The sequence below is a fragment of the Diadema setosum genome, chromosome 17 (assembly GCF_964275005.1).
Source record: "Diadema setosum chromosome 17, eeDiaSeto1, whole genome shotgun sequence".
Lineage (NCBI taxonomy): Eukaryota > Metazoa > Echinodermata > Echinoidea > Diadematoida > Diadematidae > Diadema > Diadema setosum.
In genome coordinates, this window is record NC_092701.1 from 22,471,942 (window position 1) to 22,486,957 (window position 15,016).

The following is a 15,016-nucleotide window of genomic DNA, read 5'->3' on the forward strand; positions in this document are numbered from 1 at the left end:
CTATAGTTCTTCCAAAAGTGCTCCTTTTTATCCAATTTTTGTCAACCCTTAGTACAAATATCTAGGTATCTTATAAACAAAGAAATAAATATCCTTGACTGTCATATTCTTCAAGGCTGAAAACATAGATAATGAAGTAATTGTCATATTCTTTCAGCATATTCAGCAGGGATATTTATGATTTTGAGAGATGAATGCAAACATACAAACTTAGTTGCATTATGATTTTGATACATTTATGGTTTGATTTCTATTCAGTGACCTTCAGGGATACTTTCTATTTTAAAAAGCATCCAGCTTTTGATGAATTGTACCCATTTCACCTTGTAAACATTTTATACTGTATTTCTGAATGATTTTATTGCTAAATAAATGGATGAAGTGAATTAAATGCATTCATTAAGTAATGGTAGTGTGGGTAATGCATCATTCATATTCAACAAAGTTGCTGCTGAAAAGAATCATGTTTACTTTAGATTTAGACGGGTAATCATAAAGGTGGCACTTTACCATTGCTCATAATGGCAAGCCTCAGAAATGTGTCTGCAAAATTTAGTTTTATGGTGATTAGTTGCAAGGAATCAGATAAACACATAGCGATTGCTTTGGTTTATGTCACACAATTAACAGGTTCAAAGCTCAAGAGTGATAAAGAAAGAGAAGAGCAAGGTTAAGGGGGACGTGGGTATTGAAATCATATGACATGTGCACACATGGTTGTATGCCAAGCACCAGGAACTAAAACTTTGACAGAAAAGTTGTGGTGTGACATATGGTGTCTGATTATAAATTGATATCTCTCTTCTACATTATGTATTATATGAAAGTTTTTTGCAGTAAAGGGCATACCATAATAGAACGTTCGTACAAGTAGTATCCCTTTGTGTGTATGAAGAGTTCAGCATTACTCCTTTTGTGTGTGTGTGTGTGTGTGTGTGTGTGTGTGTTTGTGTGTGTGTGTGTCTGTCTCTATCACATGATTAGGGCCATATGGTCACTGGACTCATGGGTCAATGAACTTTTTAGTAGCCTTTCAAATGGAAAAAAGAGAGTGAGGGATTGATTTATTGATTTATTTACTTGATGATTAGAGCTAAGGGAAAAGCAAAAGATTAATGCAAACAACATAAAGAGTTTAGAAATGTATCCAGAAATTGCATTTGTCCATGCCAATTTTTTCCCCATCAAAAGTCATACTGTGTATGACACTAGCAATCAAAAATAACATGAACTTTTTCCCGTACAAGCAGGGTTCTCGCCAGGAATGTCTTCACGCTTGTCGGCATTTATGCGCGCTGTTCTGGGGGTGGGTACGGGAGGGGGGTTCCCCCTCCCGCGCGAAGCGCGGAAGCCTTCGCTAATGCTCGATACAACACAGATAAATCGCCGCTAAAATGCCACTAAATGCGACATTCTCACGGAGATGTAATGAACGTTGTGAGGGGCATATTCTCACAGAAACAATGCAGGAACTCCATACCTTATGTTAGCGGCAGTTCCTAAATAATACCGGTAAATGAAAGAGAAGTAGGTGCCGATGGTGGAGGTTCCGATTTCTTTTAGGCCTTTCCTGTTTCACTGTTGCAATAATTAGCCGCCTCTGCATCGCAACAACGCGCGCCGTGTTGCTTTCTCGCCGTCTGCTCGACCACGTGGTAGGCCTATTGCATGCAGATGCGCGAGAAGCGATCGAGAACTTTCGGGACATCGTTGCACTTTCCTTTCTGGGTATACTGCGGTAGTTTGGCCGTGACATCAAAGAGATATCCTACAATTTTAAATGTAATGATGGTCATTATTCCGAAGGTTTGTTTAATCATAAAATGAAACGATTCATTACTGAGTACTTCGAAGGTTTGTAATCGAAAACAACAACAACACCAAAGGTCGGTACTACAGATGAATGTTCAAAATAAAACTGATTTCGTTCGAAGATTAACAAGCATTTTTTCTTTATTATTTTCCGATCAACGAACCTTCAGAAAGGAATCTATCATCTATCATCATTATTGTTTCAGAATAAAAAACCTTCAGAATAAGAAAACACCATTTTGGGGCCGTTGTTGTATTCCGAAATTATACTGGCAGAACATTCGAAATAACAAAACTGATTTCGTTTGGATATAAACGAATATTTTCTCCTTTATAATTTTTCTATTAACGATCATTCAGAATTAAGAATGTAGAGTATTATTTTGCCATTATTCTGTCGGAGTAACGAACCCTGAGGGTAAGTAAACTATAACCGTTTTCATTTCTTCTTTATCGTTTTCCGATTAACGATCGTTCAGAATTAAGAATCTAAAGTATTATCGTTATTCTTTCGCAGTAACGAACCTTCAGAGTAAAAGAAAACTAACAGTTTTGGGGCCGTCGTTTTATTCTGAAATTTCACTGACGGAAACGTTCGAAATAACAAAACTGATTTCGTTGTGAAATGAACGGACATTCTTTAAAATCATTTTTGGATTAACGAACCTTCAGAATAAGGAATATAGCATTGTTTTATCATTAATCTGTCGGAGTAACGAACCCTAGGAGTAAGAAAAGTGCAACTGTTTTTTGGGGCAGTTGTTTTATTCCAAATTTCACTGGCAAAACGTTCGAAATGACGCACTGATTTCGTTTTGAAATTTACGGACATTTTTCTTTATTCAATTTTCGGTTAACGAACCTTCAGAATAAAGAATCTACAATTTATTATTTCATCATTACTACTTCTGTCGGAATAACAGACCCTTATAGAGTACGAAAACACGCTGTTTTGTGCCGTCGTTTTATTCCGAAATTTCACTGACAGAAACGTTCGAAATAACAAAACTGATTTCGTTGTGAAATGAACGGACATTTTTTCTTAATCATTTTTTTTTTTTTTTGATTAACGAACCTTCAGAAGAAGGAATCTAGCATTATTTTTTCATTAATCTGTCGGAGTAACGAACCCTCAGAGTAAGAAAACTGCAACTGTTTGGGGGCAGTCGTTTTATTCCAAAATTTCACTGGCAAAACGTTTGAAATGACGCACTGATTTCGTTTTGAAATTTACGGACATTTTTCTTTATTCAATTTTCGGTTAACGAACCTTCAGAATAAGAATCTACAATTTATTATTTCATCATAACTACTTCTGTCGGAATAACAGACCCTTAGAGTACGAAAACACGCTGTTTTGTGCCGTCGTTTTATTCCGAAATTTCACTGGTAGAACGTTCGAAATAACAAAACTGATTTCGTCGTGAAATGAACGGACATTTTTTCTTAATCATTTTTGGATTAACGAACCTTCAGTATAAAGAATCTAGCATCATTTTATCATTAATCTGTCGGAGTAACGAAAAAAAAAAATGAACCTTGGTGGCGATAACTGATGCTGGTGTAGAGAAAAACAAAGACAGCTCGCTCAAAAGATGCTTCCTTCTTTCAGTTTATTTTCTCCCCAGTCATTCTTATCGTTCTCCTCCCATGAACCCCTGCCATGCACGGACGATGAACAAAACAAAATGTTACCGACGCTGCAATGAAAAAAAAAGAAAGAAACACGTCCTCGAAGCAAATTATCTACACTGTTCAAGTTGAAAAAATTGATGTTCGTAATGAAGACTAAAAAAAAAAAAGCACGACCTCAAGCAGTGGGGAAACTTGATATCATGGCTTGTGGAAATTTCCACGAAATTTCCACGAAAGCCAGGTGTCAGATAAAGAATGTCGCGCGTACTGCCACCTTGCTTCAGTAGTCGTAAACAGCGTGTACATAGCATGTAAACCAACTGGGAATATTGATGAATGATCAGCCATTTATTTTCTGCCCATGAAGGCCCCCAACCCACCTTTTAACAAACCAACCCAGAAGCACGTGGAGCATTACGTACGTTGAACTTGAAAGACCATCATGACAGAATTACTATAAATTTCGGCCCGGAGAAGGAAAATGGAATATTCACGAATGACGTTTACAAATCCATGGAAATTGAAAAGGCTAAAATGGAACGCATGGCTTTTTAGATTAAAAAAAAAAAATAACCCACTGAAACTACCAAAACCTAAATAACAATTTGCATTTGCTTACTCCATCGCACGTTCTTTTTTCTTTTCTTTTTTTTTTAAACGAAAAATGGAGTTAATTTTCTCTCTGCGGCAATGCTTTGAACGCATCTAATTTTGCATCACTGCCGATGGCCAACTTCCTAAAGAATTGATACGAATCCTTTCAAATATACGAAACAAAGTCTAAAAATCCTGGATCCTGGCGGTGAATTTCGATGGTATTATAAATCCTGCTCACTATCAAAATTTAATCACCTGTTCCTTGCGCCATTTTACCAACCAACTGTAACTGTTCCTGAAAATTTCATCCTAATCTGTTCCCAAAATTTGACTTATTTTGCGAATAGAGAGACAGACAGGCAGACAAACTAACAAACAAACCAAAGCAGCCAAAAAAAAAAATAAAATACAACCTTTGGCGGAGGGGGGCATGCATTTCATATCGTTTGTTTTTGCGTAACCCGACAACAAGCGTGACAACAAGCGAGCACGTGTCAGCCTTCCTCAGCCTCCTTCGGCCTTAGCTCCGACCCTCTCTTTCCGTCCTCTCTCTCCCTCTCACAATACACTGTACCGTTGTACACGCAGGCAGCTGTAAGTGGCCGGCTGGGTGCTTGTGCATGTGTGTGTGGATCCCAAATCAGAGCGCATGCGAGTGAGCAAGTGTGTGATGTGGTGTGTATCAGCTACGTCGCTCTGTTGAGCCGCGTTGTTGTTGTGACTGCGTAGATAAATTTTTGCGCTTGTATAAGTATGTAAACTGCTGCTGCTTTCAACATCTAGCTTCTTTTCTAGCCAGATAATAAAGACTGAAAAAGGCGAGAAATTGGTCCGAACTTAGCTCGTCAAGCAAGTTACCCTTGTCGGCAAGTTCACGCGTGGTGTTACCCTTGTCGGCAAGTTTTACCCTTGTCGGCAATTGCTTCTTCAAACCGCACGCTTGTCGGGGCCGACAAGGGTGATATACGCTGGCGAGATCCCTGCGTACAAGTGTCAGTCAAATTTTTTAATAATCCTTTCATATTAGCAGTGCATTCTTATTTTCATTATTCATAAAATTGTCGGTCATGTTTGTGTTGATTTTTGAACTCCCTTAAACTATACTTTAGCCTGAATTCAATGCATAGTAAAGTTTATGAGAATGTATACATGTATGTAATTTATGTTGGGCGTCATTTGATGTTGATCTGCGTCATGCTCTCATCTCCAGCTAACTCCAGGCAGGGCCGCTCGCCAAGACTTTCTGTGGTGGCCGTGTACAGTAACAAAGAGCTGCCCCATACACATGACACTTCTAGGCCTAAACTGTTTAAGCCTTGTAAATTGCTATTTATATTGTATGTCTGTATTATGTTTTTAATTGTTTTACAGTAGTTCTTTTTGTAGTTGACTGGTTTTGTTGCTTTCATCCATGCTTTGATGAAATGATCTTATAAATTTGGTAGTAGCTTTCTGTGAACAATCTGTTCAAAAAAATGTGATAGGTGCTCAGTAGGTGTTATGCATGATTGATGGAAATTGATATTGTTGTAACTCTTTGTTTATTTTCAGATTGCAGATGATGTTTATCATTATCGGCATCATTATTATCATCATTGTTTTCATTACCATATCCATACTCTGCATTGTCTCCGTCTGATTGATTATTATTATCAGTATTATTATCATCATTCATCATTTTCATTGCCATTTTACCTACTCTGCATGGTCTTCGTGTTGACACCTTTTAAAGATTCTATATGCCTATTCATTTCTCGTATTTTCCATCTTGTTGCCAGCAGCAAGTCAAGTTTGATTCCAAGGAGGAGGACGTGTTTGAGTACCTGTCAGAGGGGGCCTACATCAAGGACTACGATGAAAACCACACCAAGGATGAGGCCAAGGAGGAGGAGGCTAAGAGGACGTCGCCGACCATGAACAACGGACTCAACAATGGCACCATCTCCGATGAGAGTGATGACGAGGACAGCCCTTCTGGCCTGAAAAATAACACGGCCGTCAAATCAGGAGGTACACAAACTACATTTTCTTTATATCAAAATATTTGCCTTATTTTTTATTCTTTTTCTTGTTTCATTTGATGTCTCAGATATAATGGGAGTGTGCTTCACAATGTCAATCAAGATGGTTGCCTTATTTAATCATGAGGTAAAAATGATTTGTTTGGGACCAAAATCTAAGGTGGCTTCTCAAAGTTGCATCTCTGAAAAATCTGTATGCTTGCTTATCCTGTCCAATGTGGCCAGTGTCAAGGACACTGTTTAATTTTTTTGTTTTATTTTCACTCCCAGTTTACGACTGGTGAATAACAGCACTCAGTAACAGTAACAAGATGACAAAGATATCATATATCTGGGAGAAGAGGGAATCATACTCAATAGGAGACATTCCACTATATATTTGAAATATGTTTTTGTACAGGTCTTCACAACTATTCAGCATCCCCGTTGTCAGCCACTGACCTGCTGCTGGGGCGTGGCCGTCCAGAGGAGCCCAAGGAACCATCCAAACCTGCCCTGCAACCGGAGCCAGAGGCAGACCCCGAGAGCGATTCCCGACCCCTCATGGATGGCGACATCTTCTCATCGGCAGGGACAGCGGCACTGCTCTTTTGATGACGGCCGGAATATAGCGGAAGGAGCCTGATGCCGACAAGGTGGGTGTGCTATTCAAAACATTGAAACTCTTCCCTAGACATTTTGAAAAGACCCAGTAGCATGGGGACCCCATGGAGTAGGGAGACTGGCCTGGCTCAGATGTATATTGGAGAACCCCTGTAATGAATTGTGTACAGCGTTATCACTTATTTCTATATAAGTACACACACAGGCAAAGAATCTTGATTGGGAGTTGACCGTTTCCCTTGGGCTTACACTTTGATGCCCATATTCACTGACATGTGGCTGACCGGTGATATTCATGGTTTTCGAATGTGGGCAGTGAATTAGGTAGGTAGGAAACGGCCTCTTTGTGCATTTACATGTAATAGAAAGATAACAGAAAGATAGAAAACTTTCCTGAGATTCTCTTTACACTATCTTGTATTGAAGCATGTGTCTTCCACTCATTTTTAGAGTTTGAAAAAACAAAAGAGAGAAAAAAGTTGTTGTTTAATGCAAGAAATTCCTAGATGTACGTTGAGGAGGTTTAGGATAGTTAGGCATAACATGGAGTGAATGTTGATGGAATGTGATAGCACAGTGCTTGCAAGAGCATGGAGATATTGAATTTACTTTCTAATGTTGCTTGATGTGGTATCAAAATGAATTTGAATTTTCTCAGATAGATTTTGTAGTAGGAGTGCACTCATAATCATGACATCAACATGGTTAGGGAAGAGGGGGAGGAACATCCATCACTGATATCCCTTATTATCAAAAACTATTTGTTGTAGATTGTACCATAGCTCTTTTTCTTGATCGCTTTATAGAGAAAAGGAAAATTGAAAGGCTATGAAGTGGGCATAATTTAGTGATTTTATGCGACATTTTGCATCATCCATGTGAGATACAGTCAAATAATATACCGTGACTAGTAGAACTGCTTACTGGTACATACAGTATGACTGTTGTACTCATGTGTTCTGGCATAACAGTATGTGATACGTGGTTTAATGATCCCTATCAGGGAGGCAAATTAGATAATGAGTTGTGGGGGGGTGTACCACATGTGAATATGGAAGCATTCCTATGAGCACCACATATGAAACTACACCCTCATGGCAATGCATTTCATCACGAATGTGGCAAAGACAGGTATACCTCTAGAACCGATCGGTGGTCTTCCGTGCCTTTTTGCTTCACAGCAGTCTCATTAGCTCACATTTGCGCCCCATTCGTGCATTGATGGCGTGAGAAGCTGTCGCACAGATATTGTTGACAAGAAAATCAAGTCTCTCTCTCTGCCTAGATAAATGCACAGTCTTTAATACAGAGTTCCTCCTCACATGCACACAAATTGCACAATAACGGCTGCCGGGAGAATGACGTCTCTGTAAAGTTGACCTTCGTGCACCCCCACTCGCCAGCTTGATCAAACAGGCGTGAGTCCACCCTCGCTCGATCAGATGCAAAACAGACACTGGCACAGCGGCGACAAAAGTTCATTGTTGTGATTATTGATTTTAGATCTGTCCATTATATGGGAGGCAAACTGTGCTCAAGAAAAAAAAAAATTATGCAATGCTGTTTTAGTGATAGGGGCGTTCCGCATAGATTTCTGATTAAAAAGTTCTATGTATTTGTTCGTTTTGACACTGTACGTAGTTCATGACCATTGTAGATATGAGAGCTGCTGTTTTTCATGAGGAAGAGTTCATTCAGCAATTGCATTTGTAGCATGACAATATTGAAACATTAACAGGATTAATATGGGTCTGCAGAGATACCATTCTGTTCTTGATTGTTAAGAGAAATTTGGAAGATGAAACCATTAGCATCAAGAACATTTCCAATCTATCAGGCTGCCATTTTACTCACTACTTGTTCATAATGATACATTATACAAGATGCATATCAGTTCCCCATGCATTCATCCCTGCTCTTCTTAGATACATATCCTATAGTAGCCATTATTCCTCGATGTCTATTTCAACCCATGTAAAATTGCATGGTCAGCCTTGTCCAGTTATGTAGCATGAGTCTAGACGTGTGTGTTGTACAATGTGATCTGTCAGTTATTAACTGGGGGGTTGTGTCATTTCTATTTGCTCATGAGACTTGGCGGACGGATCCATTGTTGACTCATACTGGGTAGACTGATAGGTGTCTTATTGGCTTTAAGGCAATCACACACACACACACACACACATCATGCACATCTTGTAAGTGCTGACTACAGTGGAGTACAGAGGAAAGATTATATTTTTTTCCGAGAAAAGCTTTGCCAAATATAACTGTATGTCTGAACCTAGTGTCAAAGGAATTGACTACTGTAAAACACGATATTTTCGTGGCATGACATTTTCACGAATGAAAGCCGACGGCCTTATTTGCTGCATGAAATTTTTGCAAGTTGCCTCTAACATTCAATGCGTGTAGTGTAGACAAGATCTTTAGCTTGCATTCTAATTTCGTGAAACTTGGTTCTCGCGAAATTGAAATGCACGCGAACATCACTCGTTTTGCAGTAACTCTCAACTTGTATCAAAATTGTGCATTAGTTTTCATTGACCACCCCCCCCCCTTTACTTTTTACAACAACAACGATTCAGATGTTGTAGTTCCTTTAAGATTGACACTGACATTGTTCCCTTTACAAAGGAAAAGAAGAAGATGAATCCTTTTCTTCCATGCACTTTTAATACACTCCCCTGCCTCTTTCCCTGCATGCTGTACAGAACTCGAGGAAATTCATGCTTCATGATTCCAGCAATATGAGTCATTGTGTTTAGCTCATTTTTAGAAGCTTGCAGGACCAGTTTTTAAATCTAATGCCATGGACCAATAAAAGAATGATCATCATTGTTATTAAAGCTGCGCTATTTCTGACAGATCCTGCAGTAGCTGTCAGTCCTAGACATTCTCCTTTAAAAAGCTTCTTCGTACAGCCTCAATGTTACCCTAAACCAATACACCATGAGTCATACCTATTAAAGGCTGTGGCAGTCATGTGCATACCGTACCCCCCTCTCATCACAAACAATATCAGCGCTATAATCTTACAGTCTCGTGCCTAATATCATTGCGTGACAACAGTAAAAAGCCAAGATGCTATTGATGTATTATGTTTGCCTGTTTGTTTGTTTAGTTGTTTCTTTTTTTCTTTCTTTCTTTTTGGTTCTCTTTATGGGGGATATACATGTATTTTTACAGGTCGGAAGCATTATTCCTAATGACTTTGTGAACATTACCAGCAGATATTTAGGGGTCATCGGAAATGGCATGTATATTTTTGCCATTTGTTTGTAAGGCACCAAATGACTATCTTGACCTTTATTACAGCTGGTAAGGACAGATTCCTTATTTTTTTAATCAAACTGCAGGTGTAGATAATTTCCCTTTGATTTTGATATTACATAGCTAACTTGACCTGATATTGTATGACAGCATGAGCAACGCGGCAGACATGCTAAATGCAAACAGAATTATATAGTATCGGGTAGGCGGAATGTGTTGCTGGCATAATAATATTGGGATGGAAAAGTTCCTGTAGGGGTGTTGTAATGTCATGTCTCCTCAGAATCGGCATCTCTCTCTTCCAAGGGGCTCGTGAGTCATCGCTTTGACTCAATGATCCGTTGCAGTACAGGGCTTAATGAGGATGGCATCTTTTTCATTTGGAGTACTCAAGACGCCCCACCCCACACACAACCATCGCTCCAGTATACACGCAGTTATGTCTTGAACACCTCCCCCAGTCTACATTGCCTGTGTAGCATAGTTAATCCTGAAAGTGATGTTTTGAATGCTGCGCTAGTTCCTCCCCAAGACATTATCAAACTTCTCCAACACGTTGATTACTCCAGCCATTTCTTGTTGAGAAATGATGGAGAACTAAAAAAAAAAAATACACAGAGAGCACAGAACCTCTGCCAAGCAGCTCATTTCCACCCAAATTGTGATTTTCACCTTATGGTATGGTCCTAGATATATTCATATCATCAGCATTATTAGATTCCTTGACCATCAAAACATACCCTCACTGCCGACCAGCCGTCGCTGCCTCCACCATACTTTCTGTCCAACAGTGCAATGGCTCTGAAGGTCGCAAAAGCAAATGCGCCATCTTGCGCTCATGATGGACCCTGCCAATGACGATAAAGAATCCTTAAAAAAAAAAAAAAGATTTTAAGTTCCTGGAATCAGATCATGATCTCAATCACTACCAAAATTTGATTATATTTTCCTCATGTCATTATCAGTCATCATCCTGAACATTTCATCCAAATCCATTTAAAGCTTTTTGAGTTATTTTGTGAATGGATAGCCAGACCCAGCGCTTGAAAATTTTCCCAGATATAGTTAGTCATCAGCCAAAAAAACTGGGCTTACATACACAATTGTAATGCCATGACATTTATTCTTCAGGCAGATTTCATTCATGGAGACCATCTGATACAGAAATATGAAACATTTGCTAGTCAGTGCACATCCTCTGTATGAACCCAGTCAGGGAACTAATGGATTCTTATCTATGGTAATAATTAATCTACATGTGGCCAACTATCTGGGTCTCCTCTGAAAACGAGCCCCAGCGATGTCACGTAGACGATGGAAAATTCAACGTGACCGTGAGAGTCGGTTATAATGTACCACGGTAGAGGCTAATTAGATGGAAGAACTTCAAATATGCCCAGTTTGCCAGCACTCATAAATGCTGCAGCATCCGTTATCTACTATACAGTCGCCACCGCTTTAATGGTCAAATATTCTACAAAGCCACTGTCCCTGTAGAGTATCAAAGTGCGATTTCATAGCCATTTATTACCATGGAAACTGGTTCTGAATAACCGCATGTGGCTTGTTCTGTGAACACTTATGATGCTAACCGTGCTCGCAATTTCCATCCCAAGTTAGAACAAAAAACTGAGACAACATCACTCATTCATTTATTCAATTTCATTCTTTCTTCGAAATGAACTTTTTGCATCAAGCTGTTGTTTTTTTTGAATGATTATCAGAGAAAATAAATGTCCTGTTACAGATGACATTTCATGCTGCATTTGAAATGTGTCGATGAGAGTATCTCCACAAGAGTGGCATTTGTATTTACACAGGTCCCGATTAAACAGTGGCAACTGTACTACCTGCACACACACAGTATATGGGCATACAAAGAACTCAGTGATGAAGCAATTGTTGTGTGTAGTGAGTGGAATGGTACCTGTCTATAATGCCCATTTGAAATTTACAACTGCAACAGTCCCACTGCCGTTAAACATTTTAATGAATTTAATCGTGCCATATGTCTCATAATGTCTGGTCTTTAATCTTCTGATTTGTTTTGTTTTGTTTGGTTTTTTTTTTTTGTGTGTGTGTGAACAATTGTACAGACATATTTTGCTTGCCTTTACACATCCGTTCATAAAGTTGTCTCTTTTAAGCTATCAAATTTTTATGCTATTGAAGAATTGCATTTGAATTTGGATTCCTTTTGCTCACATAGAGGACATTTGACAATGAGATATAATGTATAACAATAGGTGTACAGTGTATGTTTACAGATAATAAGTGATTTATATATGACCATATAATTGCAGAGGGGAAGGAATGCTGTGTGGTAGATATGAAATACCAGTCAAAAAATATTGAAGGGATATATGTGATATATTTGTTGTGTCATGGCAGGGTTTACAAGTACCAATAACTTCTTATTGTACACCAGCAACTAGTGAATCACAGTCTGTGTGTAATAGCATGTATGAGATATATCTTTGTAAAAGAGTCACTTTTCATTTGCGCTTGACAGAAGACATGGAAACACATTCATAAGTTGTATATTTTTTAATTTTTAACATTTTTTGCCATTTCTTTAACTTACAAGTAAAGATCCAATAGCTGAATTCATATTTGATGAGTGTTTGACAAGATGTTATCATATGAAATGAACAGATTCTGGTAATGGTAGTGGTGTTCTAAAGTTCACAAATGAGCTTTGGTGGGTTTTGTGATAGGTCAATAGCATGCTATAATATTCCAAAGTAGGTTTAAATTGTATTTTATATATGGCATGCATTCTCATTTGCAATCTTTGCAAAGGTGTGCATAAGATTGCTATAGATGGCAAATCACTGATTTGGTTTCATGAATCACTGTATAAAGGTTGTTTGCCTTTGCTGTCTTTGAATAAGTCTAGTGATGATGGTTTACGCTCATACTGATCAAGTCATATATATGTAGGAAATCAAGTCGAGTAGACTCCTGGAAAATACTGTGACTGCGTCGAATTACACCAGTGCAGAGAGTGATGTAATAATTTCATTACACATGCCTTATTCGGTGCTTCCTTTTATTGATGTTACATGTGAGTCATCCTATACTTCATTTATATTCCACTATGATATGCACCTCTTTTTTTTCTCTTTTTTTTTTTTTTTGCACCCTACTCAAAAAGGCGATCAGTATTTCACGCTTCCTTGCACAATTCTGTAAAATCCACTTGGAAATTCTGATGAGAAGATAGAATGCAATGGTAAACAGACATGACATTTTCAAGGTTTAAAAGACATACCAGTTTGCCCAGAAACTGTTCACCGACTGTCAGCTTTTCCCATTAGCACTAATAATTTGTGAACTTGGTGCAATGCAGCCGCTGCCGTGTACTGCAGTCATGCAGTGTGGCAAGAGTCACCAGGTAATTGGTCAAAATCCACTTCTCTTTTTTTTTTTTTGCACATGAACTCTAAATCCTGCAATTCTTTTAATGTGAATTTCCCTGAAACCTTGAGGCACTGCCAGTATTGGAGTTGTAGATCAACAAACCCACTGAAATTGACATTAACAAGATTCTAAGGCTGTTTTCACACGTACCAAGGGTGCATAATTTGAATCATGGCTCTAATGACGCATTGCTAGAATCATAATTCAAATGATGCATTTTGGCCATGTGTACATGCAAACTGAAATCGCAGAAGGTGGTTTATAGCGTAATTCCAATCGTGATTCTAATGATGGTCGGGAGATGTTTTCCAGTCGCATTTCTCCAGAATTGCGGAATGAAGCAGTCGTGTGCACAGATTGACCTCCAAATCGTGTGTTGGGAGGTGAAGGTCATGGTGACCTTTCAACCACTTTCACTAAAAAATCGCGCTCCTCAAATCCCTGCACTGCAGTCAAAGAGGGCATTTTTACTTAAAGCTGAAGAGTGCTGGATTAATGAGAACTCAGAAAGAAACCACACCTTCTCTCCTTGCTCTGAGATTCAAAACCACAGTGTCTGCAAAGCCTGCCTTGGACGTGTGTATGGACGATAATTCTATATCGTACTTGTAATCATAACTGTATTCAGCATTACAATTGCATTTTTTGACCAGTGTGAAAACCGGCCTAAGCCATACCGCAGTTCATTCATTCATTCAAGCGAATGGCACAATGTGCTGAAGTGTGTTTAAATGTGACTTTCTGTGCTATTCAGTCTTAGATGTGAGGTGAGTGTGCATGGAATGTAAACAGAGCACAGGTGCATCCGGCGAGTGTTTCTCATGTGCGTTCTTCAGGACTGCTTATTAAACAGCAAGTGACTGCAGTTTGGATTTAGTACAGGTAGATACCATACTACATTTATGAAAAATTTCCCTGGAGGATTTGGCAGTGCAGTAAGCTGTGAAAAGTGTCTCAGGACATGAAATCCAGTTTACATGCTTCATTAGTCTTTGCTGGGATTGGAAAGCCATGCAGGGTGCTACATAACTTTATTTTACCACTCGCCCGGGTCGGGCAAGCAGATTTTCAAATTTACTGTGAAACACTCGCCGGAACATCAACCTTCCTTGCCTGAAAAGAAAGTCCAAAATATAAGGAAATAATATGGAAAATCATGTGAAAGTCAAGGGCTTAAAAAAGCAATAATTGGAATAAACAGCACACATGGATTCGCACACTAATGTGTCACTTAGATACAATAGCCTAATACACTCTGTCCGTTCAAGTGTTGCACTTGCAGTGTATTGGGTCTTCTTCACGTAAGTGTTGGAAAGTTGCTGAAACAAAATATAAAGTGCGTTGCATCACTAAATAGCCAATATTTTTGTGCTTCTCTATGGTTGACTTTGTGGGTTTGTTTGGGGGGGGGGGGGAAGGTGGCTTCAAAACTTATTTCTTGCCCAATTTGGGCAAGCATTTGTTCTCATTGTTCAAAAACACTTGCCTGAATTTGATTTTTCACTTGCCCCGGACAGTCGGGCAAGTGCTTATGTAGCACCGTGCATGGGCAATTTTTCTGGTTGCTAGGAGCAACCTGCATCGTGAAGATACAGCTGTAAGCGTGGAATTTGAACAAGCTTGTAAACTTGTCTTATCTGTCAGCATCCTCA

General features: G+C 38.9%; 1 protein-coding gene across 1 annotated transcript in view; it reads left to right on the top strand.

The window, feature by feature from the left end:
• LOC140240886 (uncharacterized) overlaps positions 1 to 15,016 on the top strand; it is a 47,901-nt gene that overhangs the window by 24,686 nt on the left and 8,199 nt on the right. The window contains exons 2-3 of the mRNA XM_072320665.1: positions 5,826 to 6,054; positions 6,466 to 6,700. Of these exons, the coding sequence (XP_072176766.1) occupies positions 5,826 to 6,054; positions 6,466 to 6,659 (423 nt within the window). The 3' untranslated portion in view covers positions 6,660 to 6,700. The remainder of the gene's footprint in view (positions 1 to 5,825; positions 6,055 to 6,465; positions 6,701 to 15,016) is intronic.